At 37.6% G+C, this 21172-nt stretch overlaps 1 protein-coding gene across 6 annotated transcripts in view; it reads left to right on the forward strand.

Moving 5' to 3' along the window:
• Window positions 1–21172, forward strand: part of ERBIN (erbb2 interacting protein) — a 129143-nt gene that overhangs the window by 63143 nt on the left and 44828 nt on the right. For 5 of the 6 annotated variants that reach the window (XM_042804493.1, XM_033009175.1, XM_033009179.1 and 2 more), the window contains exons 6-8: window positions 9314–9392; window positions 11266–11355; window positions 18640–18696. In XM_042804493.1, coding sequence (XP_042660427.1) covers window positions 9314–9392; window positions 11266–11355; window positions 18640–18696 — 226 coding nt within the window. The remainder of the gene's footprint in view (window positions 1–9313; window positions 9393–11265; window positions 11356–18639; window positions 18697–21172) is intronic. The other variant, XM_033009178.1, reaches the window with a different exon arrangement.

The following is a 21172-nucleotide window of genomic DNA, read 5'->3' on the forward strand; positions in this document are numbered from 1 at the left end:
GGTTACATCCTAAGGAGAAGTTGCAGCATACAGAAGGTAAGACCTATGTAGAAAAATTACTATTCTATTTATGAAGCTAAAGGAAAATTAAACAAATTTTAATCCTCTGTGGCCAAGTTATTTATGTGTTGATAGTTGTACAGGAAAAACAAAAAACAAAAAACAAAAAAACAAAAAACAAACAAACAAAAAAAAAAAACCAAACCAGCAAAACCCCCCACAACACCACTCTTCACCCCTAAATCTGTTTGTTTCAGGGTTTATTAAACTTTAGGGGACAATAATTTCCTCATGGCTCTAGGATGCCAGCCTTAGCTTACATCTAGGACAATGTGGAAGACTGTCAAAGAGATATTTTTGCCTTTTCTTTGAAGAAGGGGAAAGCATTCATGTACAGTGCTTGAAGGCATATATCAATGGACAGAAGAGTTAGCTTTACGGATTACTTGATTCAAGTTATTTGAAAGGCTGAAACGTATGATGAAGTGACTGCCAGGGAAATCAGGCTTTCCTGGAAACCTGGGAAATGGGCTTGAAATCGCTTGTGCCTGTAGAGTTAGTGTAGTGGGAAACAGTCAGATGGTCTGGTTTTCCTTACTTTCAAGTAGTGAAAGAAAAAGATTGAATTTTAAATTTCTATTATTCAGGCATTCAATGGATTAAATAATGAGATTAGAAAATAACTAGCAAGACCAAAAAAGCCATGGTGCTTTGAAAATATGGCTATCTTCAATCATCTCTTAGATATTAAGGAGTGGTTCTCTTTCCTGTCATGTTACACCAAATATAAAGGTGTCAGTTTGTCAGCCTGTATTGCAATGAATCTTCATGGAAAAATACACAAACTAAACCCAAGAAAACAAACATATCTCCCATACCTCTCCCCACCCCCGCAGCCAGGCATATCTGCCTATAAAGTTATTTTAAGTAACTGTAAAGAATTTTGTTAACAGATGCAAATTTAGATCAAATATGTTTTCTTCAGTGTTTTAAAGTCATCTGCTGATTTGGCAAACTAGCTTTAGTATGCTGTGTGCCAGAGGTTGAGGAGTTGGAGAGTGATAATTCAGGAGAGTATTTAGAGTGCCCATCTGGTGCATTTAGGAATATGTTTTTTCAAGGAATTGAGAATTATTCATAGTTAATAGGGAGACAGATCCAAGTTTTATTTTCTTCAGGGAGAAGTGAGAGGAAGATCCTGAATACAAAAATAACTTGCTGTAAACTTGCTATTTCTCTGTTTATATTAGGGCAGGTGGAAAAGGGCAGACAGGAGCAAGAGTTTTATACCATCCAAGATAGTGAAATAAAAGGTAATTGATCTGTTGCTGACTCCTGTGTCTGTAGCTTTACTATAATGTATCATCATATAGAGGTCATAAATTTTATCCTAAATATAGGCAGCTATTATATTTAAAGTTCTCTATTCAAGTGTTTATCATATTTTTTCTTAGATATATTATCTGTCTTATTAAAGATACTGAATAGGATCTGTTTCTGTAGCATAAAATGAACTCTGTGTGTAAGAGAGTTTCAATGGTGTTAAGGACTTGAATGTGGAATTTGAGTGTACCTATCTGAAATTCTGAAATAAGTTTAATACCAATAGCTTACTGAACTCAAAGAAATTTTTCTAACACAGAAGAGGCATTGTAGATGTAATTATGGGTTTCTTAGATGTGGATTTGCATGTGAAAGCAAAATGTACCTTTATTTTTATAAAGAGATGTGTTTTGAGTGATAGTCATCATGTATTAACCAGAAGTGACTGCACAGACAACACTGAATTTGCAGTTCAGGGTGGTAGGGAGGACATACGGGGGGGGGGAAAAAGCAAAACAGCTTTATGTGTTTATGTTACACTTTAGTTTCAGGTTACTCTGGGGACTCAGGGACACTCCAACCATGAATTAGACATAGCTGAAAACCACCCGAACCTTGGTAATTGTCCAAGATAGCATTATGAACAAAACTGCTGCCCACAACCTTACTAGTGTTCCACATTTTGCAATTTTACCCTGCCTGCCTTGGCATGTTCAGGTTGATGTAATTTAGTGTCAGGCGTGTCTTCAAGAAGCAGCATTATTGGCTACCCCCTTTTTTTTTTTTTTGGGGGGGGGGAGGGTGGAGAAAATGCATTTAGGAACCTGTCTTGCTACTCACACTCCTTTTCCTTTACATTGTGTAAGAAATGTGACTACAATAGGCCTAGAGATGCCTTACTTGAAAAATTTAAGTTCTTCTGGATGGTTTGGGGATGAATGCTTGGAAAAATCTTGTGGGCTTGCTGGAGTATCCTAGCTCTGCCAGTACGTGTGTATAAAAGGAATAAAGAAACAGAACCCACTGAACTGTTGGCTTGTTTTATCTGCCTGCACTAACTGATAATTTAGCAGTGCAAGTTATTGTTGGTGAAAGTGATGAGCAGGCATTATCCATTTAAACAGATCAGGAGGCTAACATACAGTATAAAATGGGATTCATTACTCTCTGAAACTCACAGAATTTGCATGAGTTTTTAGCTTTCAGATTAAAATTTTGAATTTCACAAGCAATCTCAAAACAAAAATTTTAGAAATACTAGACTCAGATTTGTAATGGACTCAAAAAATATAAAAAATGCAGTTTACATCTTAATGCTGTTGGTTTTCCACATGTGGATACTTAGTCTGCAAAAGAGCCTTTTGTCTTAATTGTGAATAAATATTTTATTACTATATAAAAGTATGTAGTCAAGTATCCACCTCATTAACAAAATGAGCACCGAATATATTGTCAATCCTGAATTTTATTGTAAATCTAATTATATTATAATGGCTATCACAACCAGTAAGAGTACATTTTTCTCTAAAACTCATTAGAAAAGCTTAAAAATCTCCCCATGAAAATATTTCCTTATTGTTTTGTTTTGGGATTTTTTCTTCTGTTTTTTAAATGCAAACACTGTTTAACTTGTTCCTGTCAGAATTGTAGCTTGACTGACACTTTTGCATTAATCATTACATGGACTGTACAAATGTTACCTATTTTTCCTTACTAAAAACCTCCAAATAGTCCTCCAGATAAAGATTCAACTTCCATTTTTCGTTATGTAAACATAAGAAAGGAGGCCCCAGCATAGTCATAGCTTACAGCCCTGCAAATGACCATCATGAAAGGAAACCTTAGAACTTCTGGAGTCTGTAGAATTGGAGAAAAAGACTTTGCAAAGTGAAGATGGAGAGATGAATCTGCTTATTAGGCTGTAATTAGGTACTTGTCAAGCAAAGTCACTTCAAAGAAAAATCAAATCCAGTGGAGTTTGTTTTCAGAATTTTGTATACGTTTTGTAAGATTTTTAGATTAGTGATTTCTTTGATAAAAGCAAAAGTTTTTCTAGGAAGGGAACTTTCCTGCATAAACAAAGTGGAGAGGGTAAAGAATGAAAAGCTATATAAATGTATTAAAATTGGTAATAAGTGTAATGATAGGTTAAATCTACGACAGATTTATTTTTTGAGTTTTACCTGAGAAAGGTAGGTTTCTTCCACAGGACTCCAAGCTTATATATTTTTGCCTTTGGTAAGAGATGGAGAGAAAGCCAGGCTTCTGTAATGATCACATACAAGGAAAACCAAGTTGCAAGGAATTTTACAATTCTGACTCTTGATGGTGCAAGAGGAGTGACTGATGTGACATACAGCAGGTTTCAAAAGCTTTGAGATACCTGTTTGCAGAACTAGACAAAATTTTATTTGCAATAGTTGCTTCTCTCTCTTGAAATTACCATAGGTTTTTACTAAATAAGCTGGAGGCTCCTAAGGTCTTTGGCAATGACTAGAGTACTGAGTACCATCTTGTGCACAGGTACGTGGAGGCCAACCTCGTGCTGAGCTGCAACTCCAGCTCTGAGCAGGAAGGTGTTATTGCTGCCCTACAGCCTGGTCAGGCACTCATGGAAACCTGAGATCCTGGTTGATCTGAAACCAGCTGCAGCAAGGGACACTCAGAGAATATTGGAAAGAGGATTGAATGTTCAATAGGAAGGATGGATGGGTCAGCATTGTGCAATGAATTGATTGGGCTCTAGCACACTGCTCACTTTGAATTATGAAAAGTGCTGCTTTTAATTTAGAAGGTACGCAGAAATCCCAAATTAAAGCGAATTACATTAATATTTGAGAATAAAGACCGTGGCTGATACTTTAGGCTTTCAGTTTAAAATTTCAACTTTTGCAAACAGATTTTATGTAATGTTTGGGAGAGTTGTGGTGTATATCCTTGAGCTATGAAAATATTTTGATTGCCATGTTTGATCCATATTAGCTGGAAGGACAGCTGTAGCAGAGGCGTGGATGGAAGAATGAACAAATGCTGCTCTTTTTATGGTGGAACTGCTTTCAGGCGGGTCCTAATAGATGCTTGCCCAGAAGTTGGGACCAGGATGAATAGATTAGCTGAGGGAAGAATGTACATAATTAGGGTTGCTTTCATATTTATTGAGACTGAGTCTGTGTGTTTGCTTCTGTGTCCTCTATACTTGCAAGGGTGCAGAGTGGATTGGATTCATAGCAGGTTGTAGTTTCATTTCTTTTGCAGCAAGAGGGCTTTTTGTTGTGCTTGTTTTTTGAGAGAATGGGTTTTTCTTCTTACATTCAGCACAAACTGAGAAATCTAGCTGTAAACTCTTTCCTTTGGGGACATTGTCCATATGGCTTCCACAGGACTCATGTTAGTGATTTGCTTTCTCTCTGCTTTTTACGAATTAAAGCAATACTTTTTTTTTTTTTTTTTTTTGCTTGGTTTTGGTTTTCGGGTTGGTTTAGTGTTTTGTTTTGGGTTTGGTTTTTTTTTTTTTTTTTTGTAAGCTTGGTTAAAATGCTTCTGTGTGACAAGAGATAGAACTTCATTCGGAGGCACTGCCATTGCTTTATAGCAGTAGTGGTTTCAGTACCTGAAGTCTGGGCATACCAGTGTTTGATTGTGAAGAAAATGATGACTACATGACTTGAATATGAACAACAAAGCAAGCCCCCATCTGGAGTAGGGCTGAAACAGTGGTATACTGGGGTGTCAGCTCTGGGATCCATTGCAGTGAAGGATTCTGCCAGTGGCGCATATGAATTGCACAGTTTTCTGTAAATCCAGAATTGCCAGTATTTCTGAGTGAAAACATCTTATCTAATGGGGAGAAAAAGTCATCCCAGTTTTCCCTCTTGCTCTGCAAATTATGCTGATCCTGGTGATAGGAAAGGATTGTGCTATGTAGGGGAGGAGATAAGTGTAACTCCAGATGATGAGTGGGACCCCAATTATACTTACAATTGCCTTGATCCAGTCTAAAAAGAGGGACATTTGTGCATGTTTGCTCTGATGAGCTGTGCCAAAACAATCATTGCTCTCAGAGGAGTTAGAGATCAGGCAAAATTTCAAATTTCAACCATGTTATGTGATCCAGACTGAGGTTGATTACCTTCAGACTTGTGGCCATTGACTTGAAATCCCTATATGACCTTTCTGGTATGCCCTTTGGGCGTGTGCCACAGTTGGTCTGGGATTGTGATTAAACACCAGTTTCTAGGTTAGGCTGATTAGCTGATGAAGTTTTGCCAAGTAGAGTTCTGAATGATGAATGCTTTCTGCTTTTGGCTTAGTCCAGACAAGAAATTTAGATTCCTCTGCCTTACCTTGTTGCCAGATTTTCCTTAGCAATCTTCCAGTCCTGTCCCCTCCTTTTTTTTTTTTTTTTTTTTTTCTTTCTTTTTTTTTTTTTTTTTAGCATTGCTTTTGGTAGAAACTGGCCAGTGACTTTGAAGTGTCTGAAATTTGGGAAAACAGGGAGGAAGGAACAGACAAGTAAATACCAAAAGCTATTATGTAAATTTCACTTCTGTGGGAAATTACACTACAAAAAGGACTTTGCTCTCAATTCAGTTTGGATCTGGTTAGAATTAAAGATTACCGGCAAATTGCATTTTCTCCTTTTGTGCTCTGCAAATGGTCATAGTCCACGAGTGTGATCGTTTCTATTCTTTTGGAAAACAGTAAGAGGGAGCCATAAATCAGCTACAGCACTGAAATGAGTTGGGGATGATGGTTGTTATCATGTAAAGTAGGATATACAGCAGGATGAAGGACCTGTTCATATGATGCTTTTCAAGGGAAGTGAGATAAGGCTGCAACAGACTAAATAACCCCCAAATAATCGGTTGCACTGTCTTTTATAAACTTTGAGTATCAGCGTATAAAGGAAGCAGTAAAGAACCCAACAAAAGAACAGGATTTAGAAATTAATGTGGATCTCAGTTTGCAGTGTTTATTTGATCAGATGCTCATGGAGGGTGGGGGTAGCTATCAAATGGATTAATTTAGTATGCTGTTACAAAAGGAGTGCAGAAAGATGTGGTCACAGAGACCCTCAAGATTTACTGAGCTTCCTTAATGGGGAAGAAGATTCCGGATACTAAGGTTAGAGGGAAAGCAGAGAAAAAGGAACAGATACTCTTATAAAGTGCTTTTTACAGACCTTTGTCTTTCTCTCATATCTTTTTCCAGTGTTTCCCTGCCATACTTACTCTTCTTACTTGCTTTTTGAATTTGCTTTCTTGGTGGGAGAACTGAAAGAATACTAATCCAACAATAACTGCGTGTTTTTATCATGCAGGAGGAATATAGCTGAGGAAAAGTGAGTGTCTGGAGGTGGTTGTATAGCCTGTTAGTAAATGCAACTTCCAATCACATGGTAGAGAGGAGCAGTCTCCTAACTTTTTTTTCTATCTTCTCAACGTGTGCTACAAACATTAGGTGTATTTCGTGCTGTCATTCCCAATTTACTGTTCTCTTGAATTATGGCTGCCATTTATCCATACTGAAGTACTGAGTGAGGTTGGTAAAGATGGTGTGTACCATAACAGTCCTGGCTCTGAGAAGCAAAATTGTATTCATGGGCTCCTTCATTATTAGCTTTCTTATATCAATTGAATTTCTGCTGTTAATTTGTTGTTAAAACTGTTGCTGCCTCTTGCCCAAGGCATAGTCAAACAGGAGACTACTGTTGAGTTCTCCAATTATGTACAAAAGCATGCTGATTTAACATGTCTGTATTTGGATAGCTAATATTTTATTTGGCTGTTCTTTTGAGAGTAAGTTTACATTGGTGTTCTCCTCTCTAGCAGATGTGCTGTGTGTTTTGTTTTCTAGGTAGTTGTCACAGATTTAAGTCTTCTGTGCTTCAGTGAATTCTTGATACAGGCAGTGGAAACTAACATTAATATTAAAAACATGAGGTTTAACATGTTAGACCAGAGCAATCTGTCATGCAAGGAGCAAGCCAAGGACAGTAGTGTGACCATCTTTCAAAAGAACTTAGCTTAGAGAATCTCTCAGTGTGATTCAAACAGTGAAATTAATGGCACAGACTGAGTCTGAAATACAACCGTGCCACCATGGAAGAGCTTAGCAGTGGTTTACTCTGGTTCATATCGACAGTTATTGTAAGAAGGTAAAGTTACATCATCAGCAATACAGAGGTCTTGATGTACTTTTTAGACAATAGAAGACCACTTCATACAGATCATCCATAAATTCATCTACACAGGCCTCTAATGTGCTTATTTTTGTTCATCTGCCATGGCTCAGAATACTGTATCATGTTAGATGCTTTACCTCTGTATGTTTGGATATTCTTGTTTGGTGAAAGAGGCTTTTTGCTACAACTGGAATTAAGACTATGTATGTTTAAATTTCTTGGAAATATCTTTCTCTTAATACAAAAGTTATATGACAGCAGTAGGTAAGGTACTTTCCTAGTCTTCCTATAGTAGTTTTCTAATCTTTCTTTAAACGTGTCTTTGGATTTGAAAATATCACTGCTGCTTTCCAGAAATGAAGCTTCATTGCATTATGTGGATTATCTTTTTAGTTTTCATTTTGAACTGTGAGAGTGGTAAAGTGAATTGAATCAGTATCCCCTCTTACTGTCTTTTGCTTCAACTCCACTCACAGCCCCAGTAAACTTCATATGGCCATATGTATAAAGCTATATTTTCATTTGCATGTTACATGAACACACATGGTAGTAAAACAGAAGGGACAGAAACCTTGAACTGTATTACAGTTGATGGTTCAATTCCTCCTGGTCCCCTCTGTTTCTGTATTTTATTGTTCTCAAGCTCAACAAGCTGTTTTCCAAAAGGCTCCATGATACTTAGAGGTCTTTAAATACCTGGATTAACTGTGTGTCTTAGTGTGGTTTTCTTGCCTTTCGCCTCTCAATAACAGAGTACAACACCTGGTATAAGTCAAAAATAACAGTCTAAACCATTTAGTATGACAAACAAGTTCCTGTCAAGAAAGACTTAAAAGTCTACTTTGACAGAAATGGTGTTTCTACTTAAGGTGATTTTATGGAAAAGTCAACATGGTGACTTTGCCACTCAGCATCACCAGTTGACTTAATGTGAAAGTATGTGCATTGTGACTACTTTTCTTGTCAGGTGATATTGCCATCTCTTAAGTCCTAATACACCAGGTCAGGCTTGTTACTGCACAAACAGGTAAACCTAACTCTAAACTAGCATCAGAAATTGTGTGATTTCTTATGTAAGTAAAAACATTACTTAGCAGTTGATGTTCGCAATGTTGTTCCTGATTCAGTATTGTCAGAACAGATACATGGAGAAACACAACCAAGTCCCACCTGCCAATCTGAATGAGAAGAGACACTGCCCTTATCTTTCTCTCTGCAGCTGGACTGTAAGAGAGCATTTCTGTTCTTCTCTACAAATAATCTGAAGCTAACAGCAAGCATGTGTTACATTTTGGAAAATCTATTCAGGACCATGAATGATGTAAATATACTTTAAGATTTGAAGCCTTACCATTTATCCTGGATGTCATACAAGCCATGCATTTGACAAACAGATCCTGTTGGAAACTTAATTCTACCACATGTATGAATGCCATTTTAAAATAAAAAAGTAAATAAAAGAAATTGGGACTGAGGGTATGATCTTAAGTACATTACAAAGTACAAGTACTTTAGTATTTGGTAATGAGCCGTGGGAATTGTTAGTGTATTGTGTCTCTGTAATGCTCCTTGTTGAGCTGTCTGCCCAGCTCCAATATAAAATGCTTTAGGAATAGAATAGTAAAAGAATTGATATTGCATAGGGGTATTTGTTTAATGAAAACTGTATCTAAAATTAAATACCAGAGAACCAGTCCACTGGTTGCTAAATGAATTAAAGTTTTTTATGGCTAATGGTTTTATGTGCATCATTTTTTACATCTAATAATTTAAGACTGTTTCCCTACCTCTCTCTGTACCTTGTAGGCATACAGGAGTTTCCAGAAAATATAAAAAACTGTAAATTCTTGACAGTTGTTGAGGCCAGCGTAAATCCAATTTCAAAGTAAGTTTGTAATTTTTTTGATGTTTGTCCTGGATTTGAGCGAGTGGTGGGGTTTTCTGGTATCAGGGGAGTAGGCTATAGGGGTGGCCCCTGTGAGAAACTTCTCGAAGCTCCTCCATCTCCAAGTCAGCTCCACCTCTGCTCCAAAACTGAGCCAATCAGCTGTGCCTCTGCAATAACGTATTTAAGAAGGGACGTGGTGAGGAGGAGTCAGATTTGTGAGGAGGAGTTGTGGCAGCTGCGTGAACACCAAGGTCAGTGGAGGAACGGAGGAAGAAAGGAGGGGGGAGGTGTGTCGGAGCAGAGACCCCCCTGTATCCTGTGGTGAGACAGCAGAGTGCCCCCCCCTACCACCCATGAAGATCTGCGATGGAGCAGACACTGATTTATGGCCTGTGTTTTTTCACCTGGATTACCAAGGTGCTGTGCCTGAAGAAGGCCAGGGTCTTGTGGGAAAAGGTAGCCCCACTGCTGTAATTCAGCACTGGGAGGATTGCAGCATGCGGGGGAGTCCCAGGCTGGAGCAGCTTGGGAAGGGCTGCAGCCCGTGGGAGGGAATCCAGTTGGAGAAGGTTGATGTCCCACTCTGGAGCAGTATAAGAAAATGCTGCGGCCTGTGGGAGGGACTCATGTCACAGAAAGTTTGTGGAGGACTGTCTCCTGCGAGAGGGGGACCACGATGGAGCAGGGGGGAGAAGTTCCAGAAGCTCCCCCCACTGAAGATGGAAGCAGCGGCAGCACTGACTGCACCCCCCATTCCCTGCCCCTGCGCCACTGGGGGAGGAGGTAGAGATATCGGGAGCAGAGCTGAGCCCGGGAAGAAGGGAGGGGTGGGGGGAAGGTGTTCTCAAGATGTGGCAATGCTTCTCACTGTCCAACTGTTATGTGTTGTTGTTAGTGTCTGCAATAAATCTATGTTCTTTTTTTTCTTCCCCTAACGAGTCTGCCTTTTGCCCGTGACCATAAAGCGTGATTTTTTTCCCCATCCCAGTCCTATCTCAATTCCCAAGCCTGGCTCATTTGTCCCTTCTCACTGCCGGAAGAGAAGGGAGGAGTGAGCAGCTGCGTGGTGTTTGGCTGCTGACCAGGCTCAAACCGTGACAATGTTTTATATCTTTTGCAAACACTGCTGAGTGTCAACTTTGCCTCAGACATGTGCCAACCCTTGGAGGCAAGGAGCACAGTTACCTATGAAGTATCTTCATTAACATCGTTGCACTGTGATATAGTATAGTTATGTCATTAAAGTATTTTGCCCAAGTTGATATTCTGTGTGGGCAATCCTGCATTATACGATGTGACTTTCTTATTTTCAAGTCCATCACTTCTCTGTGAATGTAGAGAAATATGCAAAGTTTTGCTTCTTAATACCAATAATTGATTTTACTCTGAGACCTGTACCAGTTTTTTTTCAACTTAGCTTGTGTGAGTAGATTTCCCTGTCATTCTATAGTGACAAAATTAATTTTCCAGAAGTAGCTCTGCCAGAGATAGAAACTTTGCAGTGTGTAACTCTTACGGGGGAAAAAGGTGTTGCATAGGTTTTAATTTGTCTTATTGTCTCTAATGAATGCCTCTTCCACATTATGTGTCAGGAGGTCACAAGTACGTAGCAAGACTGTGTTTGTTGTTTGTAGTTTTTACTGACTGTAGATAGTGTCCTAAATACTGACTTGTTCTCTGTAGGATTAGCTTCAAAATTATCTAGTAGAAATTTTGTAGAAATTTCTATTTGTAGAATTTCTGGGACCACCTTAATATTAATGTTATCAATATGTAGGACTTCAACACTGTACTGTTGTTTAAGAAAATATGACTTAATGCTCTGAATATAATTGAAACAAAGGCCCTAAATTATTTTATTGCTATACAGGCTTCCGGATGGATTTTCCCAACTGTTAAACCTAACGCAGCTGTACCTGAACGATGCTTTTCTTGAGTTTTTGCCAGCCAATTTTGGCAGGTAAGTTGAATTTGTAACATAGTATCTACATTTATTTTCAAATTTATGCAGAGCAGTTTCTGCTGCTTCTCAAGCAAAGTGTGACCTGGAGGAGGGGAAGAAGTGTGTGCAACCCATTCATTTATGCCACATATTAGTTACAGAAAAAAACCTTGAATTTTTATCACTGTTTTTTTAATTGGGCTTTTAAAGGACAGACAGAATGCTTATAAAGAGCTAAGAAATAACTCATTTACATACTTGCTTCTTTTACAACACAAGTCTGTTAAGTATATGTGACTAGTATTTCTGAATTATGGGTTATTTATCATTTAGTAATTGGATGAAGCAAGTAATGACATCTGTAATTCCACGTGTCCTCTCCAGGATGCACTCGCTTCTTCATGCATATCTGTAATTCTCAAGTGCATTGTTGTCAGGAATCTTTCTGAAAGACAGCATATTTATGGCATGATGACTGAGCAAAATTGTTCCATGTAATAGTTTAAATGCAAGACAAATGCTAAACTCCTATCTCTTCAAAATGGATTAAATCATGGGCACAAAAGTGAAAGGATAATACCGTTGAAAGGAATACTCCTAGATGACCATAGTTCATCCTGTTATCATGCCGATTCAGCCATTTCTGCTTTTTTCTTCTCTCTTCAGTCTTATGCTCTCTTCTTAGATTTTCACTCTCCTACTCCATCCCATGTCCATCAAGCCTTTCTTTCAGGAAATATGGCTATTAGTTAACCAGGCATGTTGCTGGGTGAAAACAATTATCTTGGGATGTATGGCTATAGCTGGGTCAGCACAGCTTATAAGACCCCAAATAGAGTGCTGCAGAAGTTTGGCATATCAGGAGATGTACAGTGAAAGATAAGCACAGATGCAGACCATTAGTGACCATTAGATTATTAATTATCTGTGATTGGACTTGTTGACATATTTTTCTCTGTCCAGTTATTAGTCATTCCCTAATGAACGATTAAAAGCACCAGATCTGTCACACACTCAGCTAACAAAAAAGCTTCTTATGATGCAGGAGCATTAATTACCATGTTTTTTTCTAGTACACAAGTTTTGTGTTTTAAAAGCCCTTATTAAGGTCAAAGAAGAAATATCTAGAAGAAGCATAGTCTTTACTTGTTGGTGTTTTACTGATTGCCAATACATTTTTTTTTTTCTTCTATTATTTAATAGTCTAGCCAAATGGAAAGATTTTCTTACTGAAAAACAGGCACTACAGATGAAATGGAAGACTTCAATTTTGCACAGTTGGTCTTAAAAGTAGTTAATCTTACATGTAGTTTTAAAAAGCCTCATTATAATTTTTTTCTTCATCACTGTCTGTTTCTATAATGCTTAATGGTTGGGGAAATGGTGAAGTCATTAATTACTAACAGCTTAAGAATAAATCAGTTAATGAAGGCAACTTGAAAGTCAGTTCTCCAGTGTAGCGTTTCTCTTATTAGCTATGAAGAATTCACCCTTGGTTTTTAAAATAACGTTTTGCATCATCTTAGCTTGTAGCTAGGAGAATGAAACTGAAATTAAGACTTTTCTTGCCCATTGTTTTTAAATGAATTCAAAGCTTTCATATAAGCTTACCTGCTAATCATGGTATTGCACAGAATAAATGGTATTCTATAGGAAGGTAATATTTAGATCACATAAATTAGAAAAAGATGAATTGGTAAAATCTCATTTCAAATAAGGTTCAGATGCCTTTGACATTGAGTACTTCTGTAAGTGATCAGACTGGTCTGCCACCCTACAACTTTACAACTATTATATAAACACTTGCTAGTGCAAGTGTGTTGGAGAATGGCTCAGAGACAAGGAGGAAGTCAATCTAGTGCTTCCTCCCTGTTTTGAATGCCTGGATGCACTAACCACAAAGTAGATTTAGTTTGTTCACGCCCTGTTCGAATGCCTGGATACACTAACTGCACAGTAGATTTAGTTTGTTCACGCGTGCTAACGATGCAGACCTATCACAGCACTTCTGGGTGCGTGATAAGTGCCTTTAGCCAATAGATTGTAAGCCTGCATGCTTAAGTTGTGCCTTCTCATGTATTAAAAAAAAACCTTTGAACGAACGTTAGGGCAGGTTCTGCTCCTACAAAAAGAAAAAGGGGGAATTGTTGGAGAATGGCTCAGAGACAAGGGTCCTGTGCCTTTAGCCAATAGATTGTAAGCCTGCATGCCTAAGTTGTGCCTTGTCATGTATTAAGAAAATCTTTGAATGAACGTTGGCGCAGGCTCTGCTCATACAAAAAGAAAAAGGGGGAATTGTTGGAGAATGGCTCAGAGACAAGGGTCCTGAGCCCACCGAGCAATTGTATGATCAGAGCCTGCTCTAGCTGCTGATGCTGGGCCCCACTAGAGTTTGCCTGCAGCTGCTTGCAGCTGCTGATACCTGAGGAATGTCAAGGATGCTTCGGCCTGTGTACCGTGGTGTGTCGAAAACAGGTTAAGGGGAATTAGGAATAGTGGTCTGAGAAACCCAGTGTTATGATAACGGTGGTCTGAGAAACGTTGTGTTACGGTACTGTTGTGTATCGAAAACAAGTCAAGAGGCATTAGAAATAGTAGCATGAGAAACTTAGTGTTATGAGAAGCTTGTGCTGTAAGCTAACTGCAAGTAGGTGGACCGTGAGAATACGACCCTTAGAGCTTAAGCCAATCAGCTAGTGACTAGTAGGCATAATTAGTAGAAAGATTATAAAAGGCTGTAATGAAAATCAATAAACGGAAGCACACTTTATCACTCATACTGAGTCGGCTACGTTCTTCTTCCTTGGCCTGAGTCCTCGGCTCGCCCAGCCCGGCACAAGTGGTCTTTTAACTTGTACTTCAGCATATGGAATACTTTTTTAAAAAACAAGCAAAAAGCCTCTGGTAGAAGCCTTTCGGATTTTTAGAGCATTGTTGGTTATTCCCATAAAGGACAAATCTTCAGCTTGTTCCAATTTGGTTAATTGATTGTTTTGTATATGGCCTTATAGCTATTACTTTTCATTATATGGGTACATATGAAGTAACTGATTTCTGTTACCTGCTCTTACAGGCAACTGTAGGCAATAACATCTCTTAAAAACTAAGCCAGTGCCATACTAAGGCTAGCAGGGTTTTTATGATCCATGTATCAGGGCTTCTGTTCCAGCAGTTCAAGTTAGAAACCTGGGTTCCCACATCAGTTTTTCTTTGACTGTTCATATTCATTTGTTCCACAGTTTAATTGCTGTCATCTTTTGAGTGTCGTCCCCCATTCCATCACATACATTTTTTACAGTGTTCTTATATCCCTCTCATTATGTTAGACTAAACAAAACTTTGTTTCCTTCTGGTATGACAGGTTTTCCTTTGTGTCTGATTGCATTAATATCTCTTGGATTGAGTTTCAGTTTGAATTAATCCTCTTTTTGACAGAGGATGATGACATATATAGCTATATTTAGAATTAAAATTGAGATTTCTTCATGGCTTGTACAGTGTCATGATTATCTCCCTGTTTCTCTTAAAAATGTCTGTGGTTGTGCTCTACTATTCCACTAGCCCTTTTTGCAGCTGCCTAGTGTTGTTTCCCACATGGTCAACTAATGCATTGGACAGCTCAGTTAGAAATGGCTGACTCTACACGGAAATAATGAGTACTTGACTTGGTGCTATGGCATCTTGTTCCTTTTCTATTTTCTTTCAGTCCTTAAGGTCGTACAGGCTTTTTCCCTACAGTGTCCTAATAATTCACTGTATTGTCTGTGACTGTCTTTTGTGGCATCAGCCAACTTAAACATTTTTCCTATCCTTCAAGATTGCTATTTAAAAAATACTGAACAGGATAGTCCCAAAATGGGCCTTTGATCACTTCTGTCAGTAACATTCTGCCTAATGCTTAGAAAGGAAAACTTTGTGTAAAGCAAAATACTTTTATTATATCCATGCAGCATTTTATTACATTTACCTCCATGCTTTGGCACAAATTTTGAAGGCAAGAATAAAGCTTTGCATACTATTGAGGTCAAGATTATCTGATCTTTTTCCCCCTTCTTTATGAGCATTACATACTTGCTGTCCTTCAGTGATGTTATACTGGTCCAGCCTGTTAGACTTTCTAAAAATCACCAGACTTTTGATGAAATGTGACAGTTCCTTTGGAATTCTGAGGTGATAAAGTGTTTTTTTTATCACTACTCCCAAATTCTAATTTGTCACGGATTCCAGGGTTATCCTTTATGCCAGCGTACAGAAGTCTGAGAATTGGTTGTGCTTACCTAAGAAGTCCTTATCAGTTGTATCTAAATACACCATGTATATTTATACTTGAATATACAAATATATTAGAAAAGCATTATAAACTTGAAGCTCACTGCATGCTAATTTTGTGAGAGGGCTTTAAAAGGGAAACATTATTTAATGGTGGGTGGTTAAGATAAGTAAGGAATTTATCTTCGGTGTCATTTTAAAAACTCTGAGAAAGTTGTCTATAATGGGGTATTCCTTACAGAGACTTTTTATTGTGATGTTTCAAGGAATTTACTCTGAATCTTGTTTCTGAATAGTTTTTCAGTACTATTTGTAGTAGTAGATGGTTTTAGTAGTATCTGCTTTGGGATAATTTTTTTACATAAAATGTACAGTGATAATAAATTTGGGGACTTAATTTAGTTACATATGTGCAATTTTGCTAAAACTTTTGCAAATACAACTGGCTATAGGATACATATATTTCAGTCCTCTTGCCTTTATATTTTAGTTACAATTAAAAAAAAATATTCTTCATTAGCAAAACTGCAAAGGAGGTGAAAAATAAAGAGCATCTCTCTATTAAGTATTTTTAGCTTTCCAAGGAATGACTGCTGTTGCACAGCAAGTTTCTAAGTATGCCTGCTTTTTTACAGACTGTGCAGTTAAAGAAATAAGATTTAGGAAGAATATTGTTCTTATCCTGGCAAGGTGTTCACATCGAGATTTTGTTTTATGTAAAAGTTGAGCTACGTTTTAAAAGAAGGCTAAGCTGGTTACATTAAATAATGATAATCCAACAAAAATTTTGAGTGTGTTATACCAGGTATACTTAGGGTTGAATAATTCTATGTTAGAGCTTTGTGTTTAGGTAATGGGTAAATATTTCTGCGCTTATGGGATTTTTCATGTGGAGAAATTAAATATTTCTGTATGAGTATGACAAATCTTTGATAGAATGGCACTGGAAATACATATTCTGCATCTTTGACTTCTATTTTTCCTTTAGTGTAAGTGGACTGGTTCTCTGTATTTCTTTTGCAAATTAAACCCTGTTTTTTCAGTTCCATTATAGCAGTTCAGGTGCTTAGCATGGGTGTTTACGGCAGCAATTTAAAGAGCAGCTAGGCTGAGTATTTGATGTTTATCATTATATTAAACTTGAATTAACCCGTTTAGTCATTATGGAAGAAGTGACAACTGCTCCATTCCACTATTTCTTATCAATTACTGCAAGAAGATTACTACTTTAGACGCAGCCTGTATGTCTCAGAAGAGGTTGAAATTGTTTTCCTGGTAGCCTCTGTGTAACTCTGCACATAAGAAATTTGATATTTGTTTTTTCAGTTTCTTAGGGTTAGCTGAAGAAAGAATAGAACATGAAACAAGGTGACAAAGCTGTGAACCCTTCTATCACCAAAGGCAGCCTTTAAGTTCACAGAATTAACTTATTAGAAGTGTAGTACAGGTAGTTCTAGCTAAAGCAAAAACAGTGTAGGTGTGAATGTATGTAGCTTAGCATATGAATGGAGATTTGCTTGTACTGCAGTCAACTGAGAAATTTAACTGCATGTACATGTTGTGAAGAAAAACTAAAAACTGTATTGCTATTTTCCCTGTCATCAAAGCAAAACACCAACTGGAGCCTAATGCAGTGTTTGATTGCTCTTCAGTTCAGAAGTCCAAGTCCAAAATGACCATTCAAATCTAAGGGTGCTTAAACAAACAAGTTCTATTTTGTCACAGACTGGTATCTTAGGATTCAGGTAGGGTAAGCAGGCTAGGAAGAAAGTCCTTTCCAGCTGTGTTCTAGATTGACAGCAGTGATATTACCACAAACTGGATTTTTATTAGGGTATTCTTGCAGCACTGTTGGAGTGTTAGTTTTTCTTTGAGGAGTTGGGGGGAAGAAGTTCCCCTCCAGCAGTTGCTACCAGATGACAAGTACTGCTTGCAGTGCTGGGCTGTGTTGATCTCTACTCTGTTTCAAGGTGACTGTTTACCAGGTCATTTGTAGGCGTGACAGATTGCTACTCTCAAATGCATCCAAAAATGAACAAATGTCTAGAGCAAAAATAAATACTGCTTTCAGAGTTCTATTTTTGCTGTAAGTATAGTTCTTATTACTTAATTAAAATCAAAGTTTTTGTCTCTGTCCTTACAACACACTCAGTTAAGAACCTTCAGGAAAGACTGGTTTGTTCACTAAGCTCCTTTTTGAGTCAGGAAGCTTAATGCCTTATTTTGTGTTGTATGAGGACTTTTAGTGGGTCACACGTAGAACTGTTGTCTTTACAACCCTGTCTGTATTTAAACAAAACTCAGTTTCTGCATTCCATTTGACAAAGAAACAGTCTTGTCACTGCTGTTCTGATGCAAAAAAATTCTGCTGGGGATGGTACATTGCTTGAATGTCAAGACTGCTTTGAATTTATCTTGGCCTAGTAGTTGAGTTTGGAATTTATATGTTACTTGTTTTGCGACCAAGGATTTACTGAAAGAAAGGTCAAACTGCCTTCTAACAGAAATATCAAAATGGATTAAGCAGCTGACTAGAAAGAATATAGAAGGAAATCCAAGATTAATTTAAAGGTTGTTTTTACCGTGTGGAAGACCACAGGTATTCCTCTGAGGCTTTTTAGATGAAATGGTTTGATACATTGCCAGTGTAAGAAATCCAGCATTTTAACTTGTGCAGACTGATCTTACCTGTCTTCTGTTGCTTCCTTCTGTATATGATGGTAACATGTAACATGTACCCATAATGAATCCAATGAAGTGCTTTAAAATCTTTGGGGTGAAATAAAGTGAATGTGTTCAAACAGGTGCAGGAAAAGCAGGCAAGATCTAGTTTGTTTGCTGCTTTACCAAAACCAAATCCCAATAAATAATTTAAAATATCATGCAGATTTTTTAACAAAAGATGTGTATTCTTACAGGAAAAATATTTTGAATGTGTAGATCTCTTTTTGAAAATCAGCAATATAAATAAGTTCAGAGATTGGCTTTGGCATACAGTATATTGTGATAATTTGTTGTGCCTTTCTGTTACAGATTAACTAAACTCCAGATATTGGAACTTAGAGAAAACCAGTTAAAAATATTGCCAAAGTAAGTACGGATGACATCTATTTAAACTATTTTGGAGGGTTTTTTTCTCTGGTTATGCTAATTGAAAAGTAGATCACAGCATAAAATGTAGAGCTAAGTAACTGGACAAGGTTCTCACAAGGAACCTTTCTTTCACTTAGATGAAGTTAAATATCCCTTCAGACTGACTGGTCTGCCTATTCAAAGATTTGCCCACTCAGAGTTGTTTGGGTTTTTTTCTTTAATTTTTTTTCTGCCCCTGTCCACCTCTGTGGATTTCTGATCCACCTGTTGAGCTTTTTAAGTCAGCATGTGGGCACCTCAGGATGGTCATTCTAAGGTGTCTGATGCTTCTTGCATGCAGTATTGTATGCTTTTCTGGGTATGGTTCTGATGGCTGAGTGTCTGACTTAGGCATTGGTAATTAAGATCATTATCTCTAAATCACATGTAGAGTTTGAGATGCTTGCTCAGAATGACTGAGGGAATACGATTCACATGTCTGGAGAACTTATTTTAGTTTCACATACTTCAGGGCAGAAGAAAGTAGCAATTCATTACTGTATTGCATGGAATCTGTTATGCTGTACCTATTCTACAATGCAACAGGCTTTTTAACATAATGGCATGTTCCACAGAACATGTGTTTTCTGTAATAGTAAAATAGTTCTGGAGATTCTTGCAGCATTTGTTTTAACAGCAAATCCAGTTGTACCTCTCTTAAAGTCTAGCATCTTTCTAAACCCTGCCTTGCCATTCTCACTCATCACATCAAACAAGCCCAGCCTGATGGTGCAGTTCCTGCTATTTCTATGAGCTAGAGCAATGCTCTGAATTTTCTGACTTGGACCCTGGAGGTCTAAGTGGGTTAACAGAGGTATAGAGGTCAATGAAGAGAGAAACAGAGAACCCAAGGATAGGATGTGAATATCTAGCCCTGGAGTCCTGAATATGTTGTGGTGTACTGTAAAAGGGGTCTTCCTCTGGTAACAGACACTGATAAAGAGAGGTACTGGTTTTGGTGGATGTAAGATATTTTGGTGGAGAAGAGAAGGAGCTAACAACTGAATATTCAATCTGTCCAGCTCATGTGCTAGCAGAGACTTGCATGCAGTAGGCTGAAATGTGAATTGCTAGCTCTTCAAGTACAACAGCCAGTTTTCTTACTGGCTGTAGTTAAATATATGCCTAAGACATGCCCAAGGGATGTAATCTATTGGAATCTCTTTTTTGTCTGCCTAGATACTGTACTGTGGTGTCTGCTGTATAAAGATGACAGAATTTATATCTGGAATGAAATGTATAGGATTAGAAAGTGTGAATTTAAATCTTCCAAGTGTGAAGCATTCTACTCATTCATGTGATATAAATAATCTCAATCCTCCTTTGCTCTTTCTGCTATCACTAATTTTCAGTAGAAAAAATAGAGGAAATGTAATTTGAGGTAGTAGCTCTGTAAATTAAGTTACTCCCAACTGAGGAATGATAGATATAATTAAAACTTATAACCAATACAGATTTTGTTTACAAAATTTCTCTGACCTTAATTGCCATAATTAACACTATTGGTATGAATTACATGCAGTATTTTAAAGAAAGTAGTTTATGGAGGTCTACTGTAGTGATCAGAGACATTTAAACATATGCTCTAATGTATGTAAGCCAAACACAACTTCTGTTGAAGTTGCTGGGATTTTTTTTGCTCTCTTCAGTGTTTTCAGAGTTTCATCCTTGCTGGAAAACTGAACAGGAGCAGTCATGATGTCCTCTGCAATACCTCCATAATGATCTACAGTACATTCTGAGCTGTCACCTTTATTATTCTCTTCTAGTACTCTTGTGGTTCAATTAAGGGAGATTAAAGCTATTGAGACTACTCTTTTTAACTCTTTTTTTTTTTTTTTTTTTTTTTAATTTAATCACATTAATATGTATTTTGCTACAGTGAGGCACTGGAAACATGCAGTGTTTATATATGATGTAAACTGGGAATAAAAAAAGAATTGGGGTGTCCATAGTATGCAAGAGGTGAGTCTACCTTTCAGGATAATACAACCATGCAGCAGTTGACCTGGCCAGCAAGGTGCCCATGGCCTGGCTTTAACTATTATGTTAGAACAGAAGCTTGTGTGAAATTCAAACTTACAGAGTTTTCCAAACCTGATTATGTATTTTAAAAGGAATACACTATACAGCTACATAAAGGAGGGTTTTTTGAAGCTGAGAAGATGTAGCAGTACATGCTAATATTTTTGCTATCGGACACAACTATATTTTCTTGTTTCCCTGTCACTCTCACCTTTTTAATATTTTCATACTTACAGCAAATACTGTCGTATTTGTAATGAGACGTGTATTTGGATAAATTTCTACAAAATCAGCTACCCTTCTTGCTGGATTAAACATGCACATAGTTTTTAACACTAAAGCATGAAGCACTTGAAAGACTGTTAATCAAAATGGGTAATTAATGCCAACACACTAAATCAACCTTGCT

This window comes from Tyto alba, unplaced genomic scaffold (assembly GCF_018691265.1).
Source record: "Tyto alba isolate M040663 unplaced genomic scaffold, T.alba_DEE_v4.0 Super-Scaffold_42, whole genome shotgun sequence".
Classification (NCBI taxonomy): domain Eukaryota; kingdom Metazoa; phylum Chordata; class Aves; order Strigiformes; family Tytonidae; genus Tyto; species Tyto alba.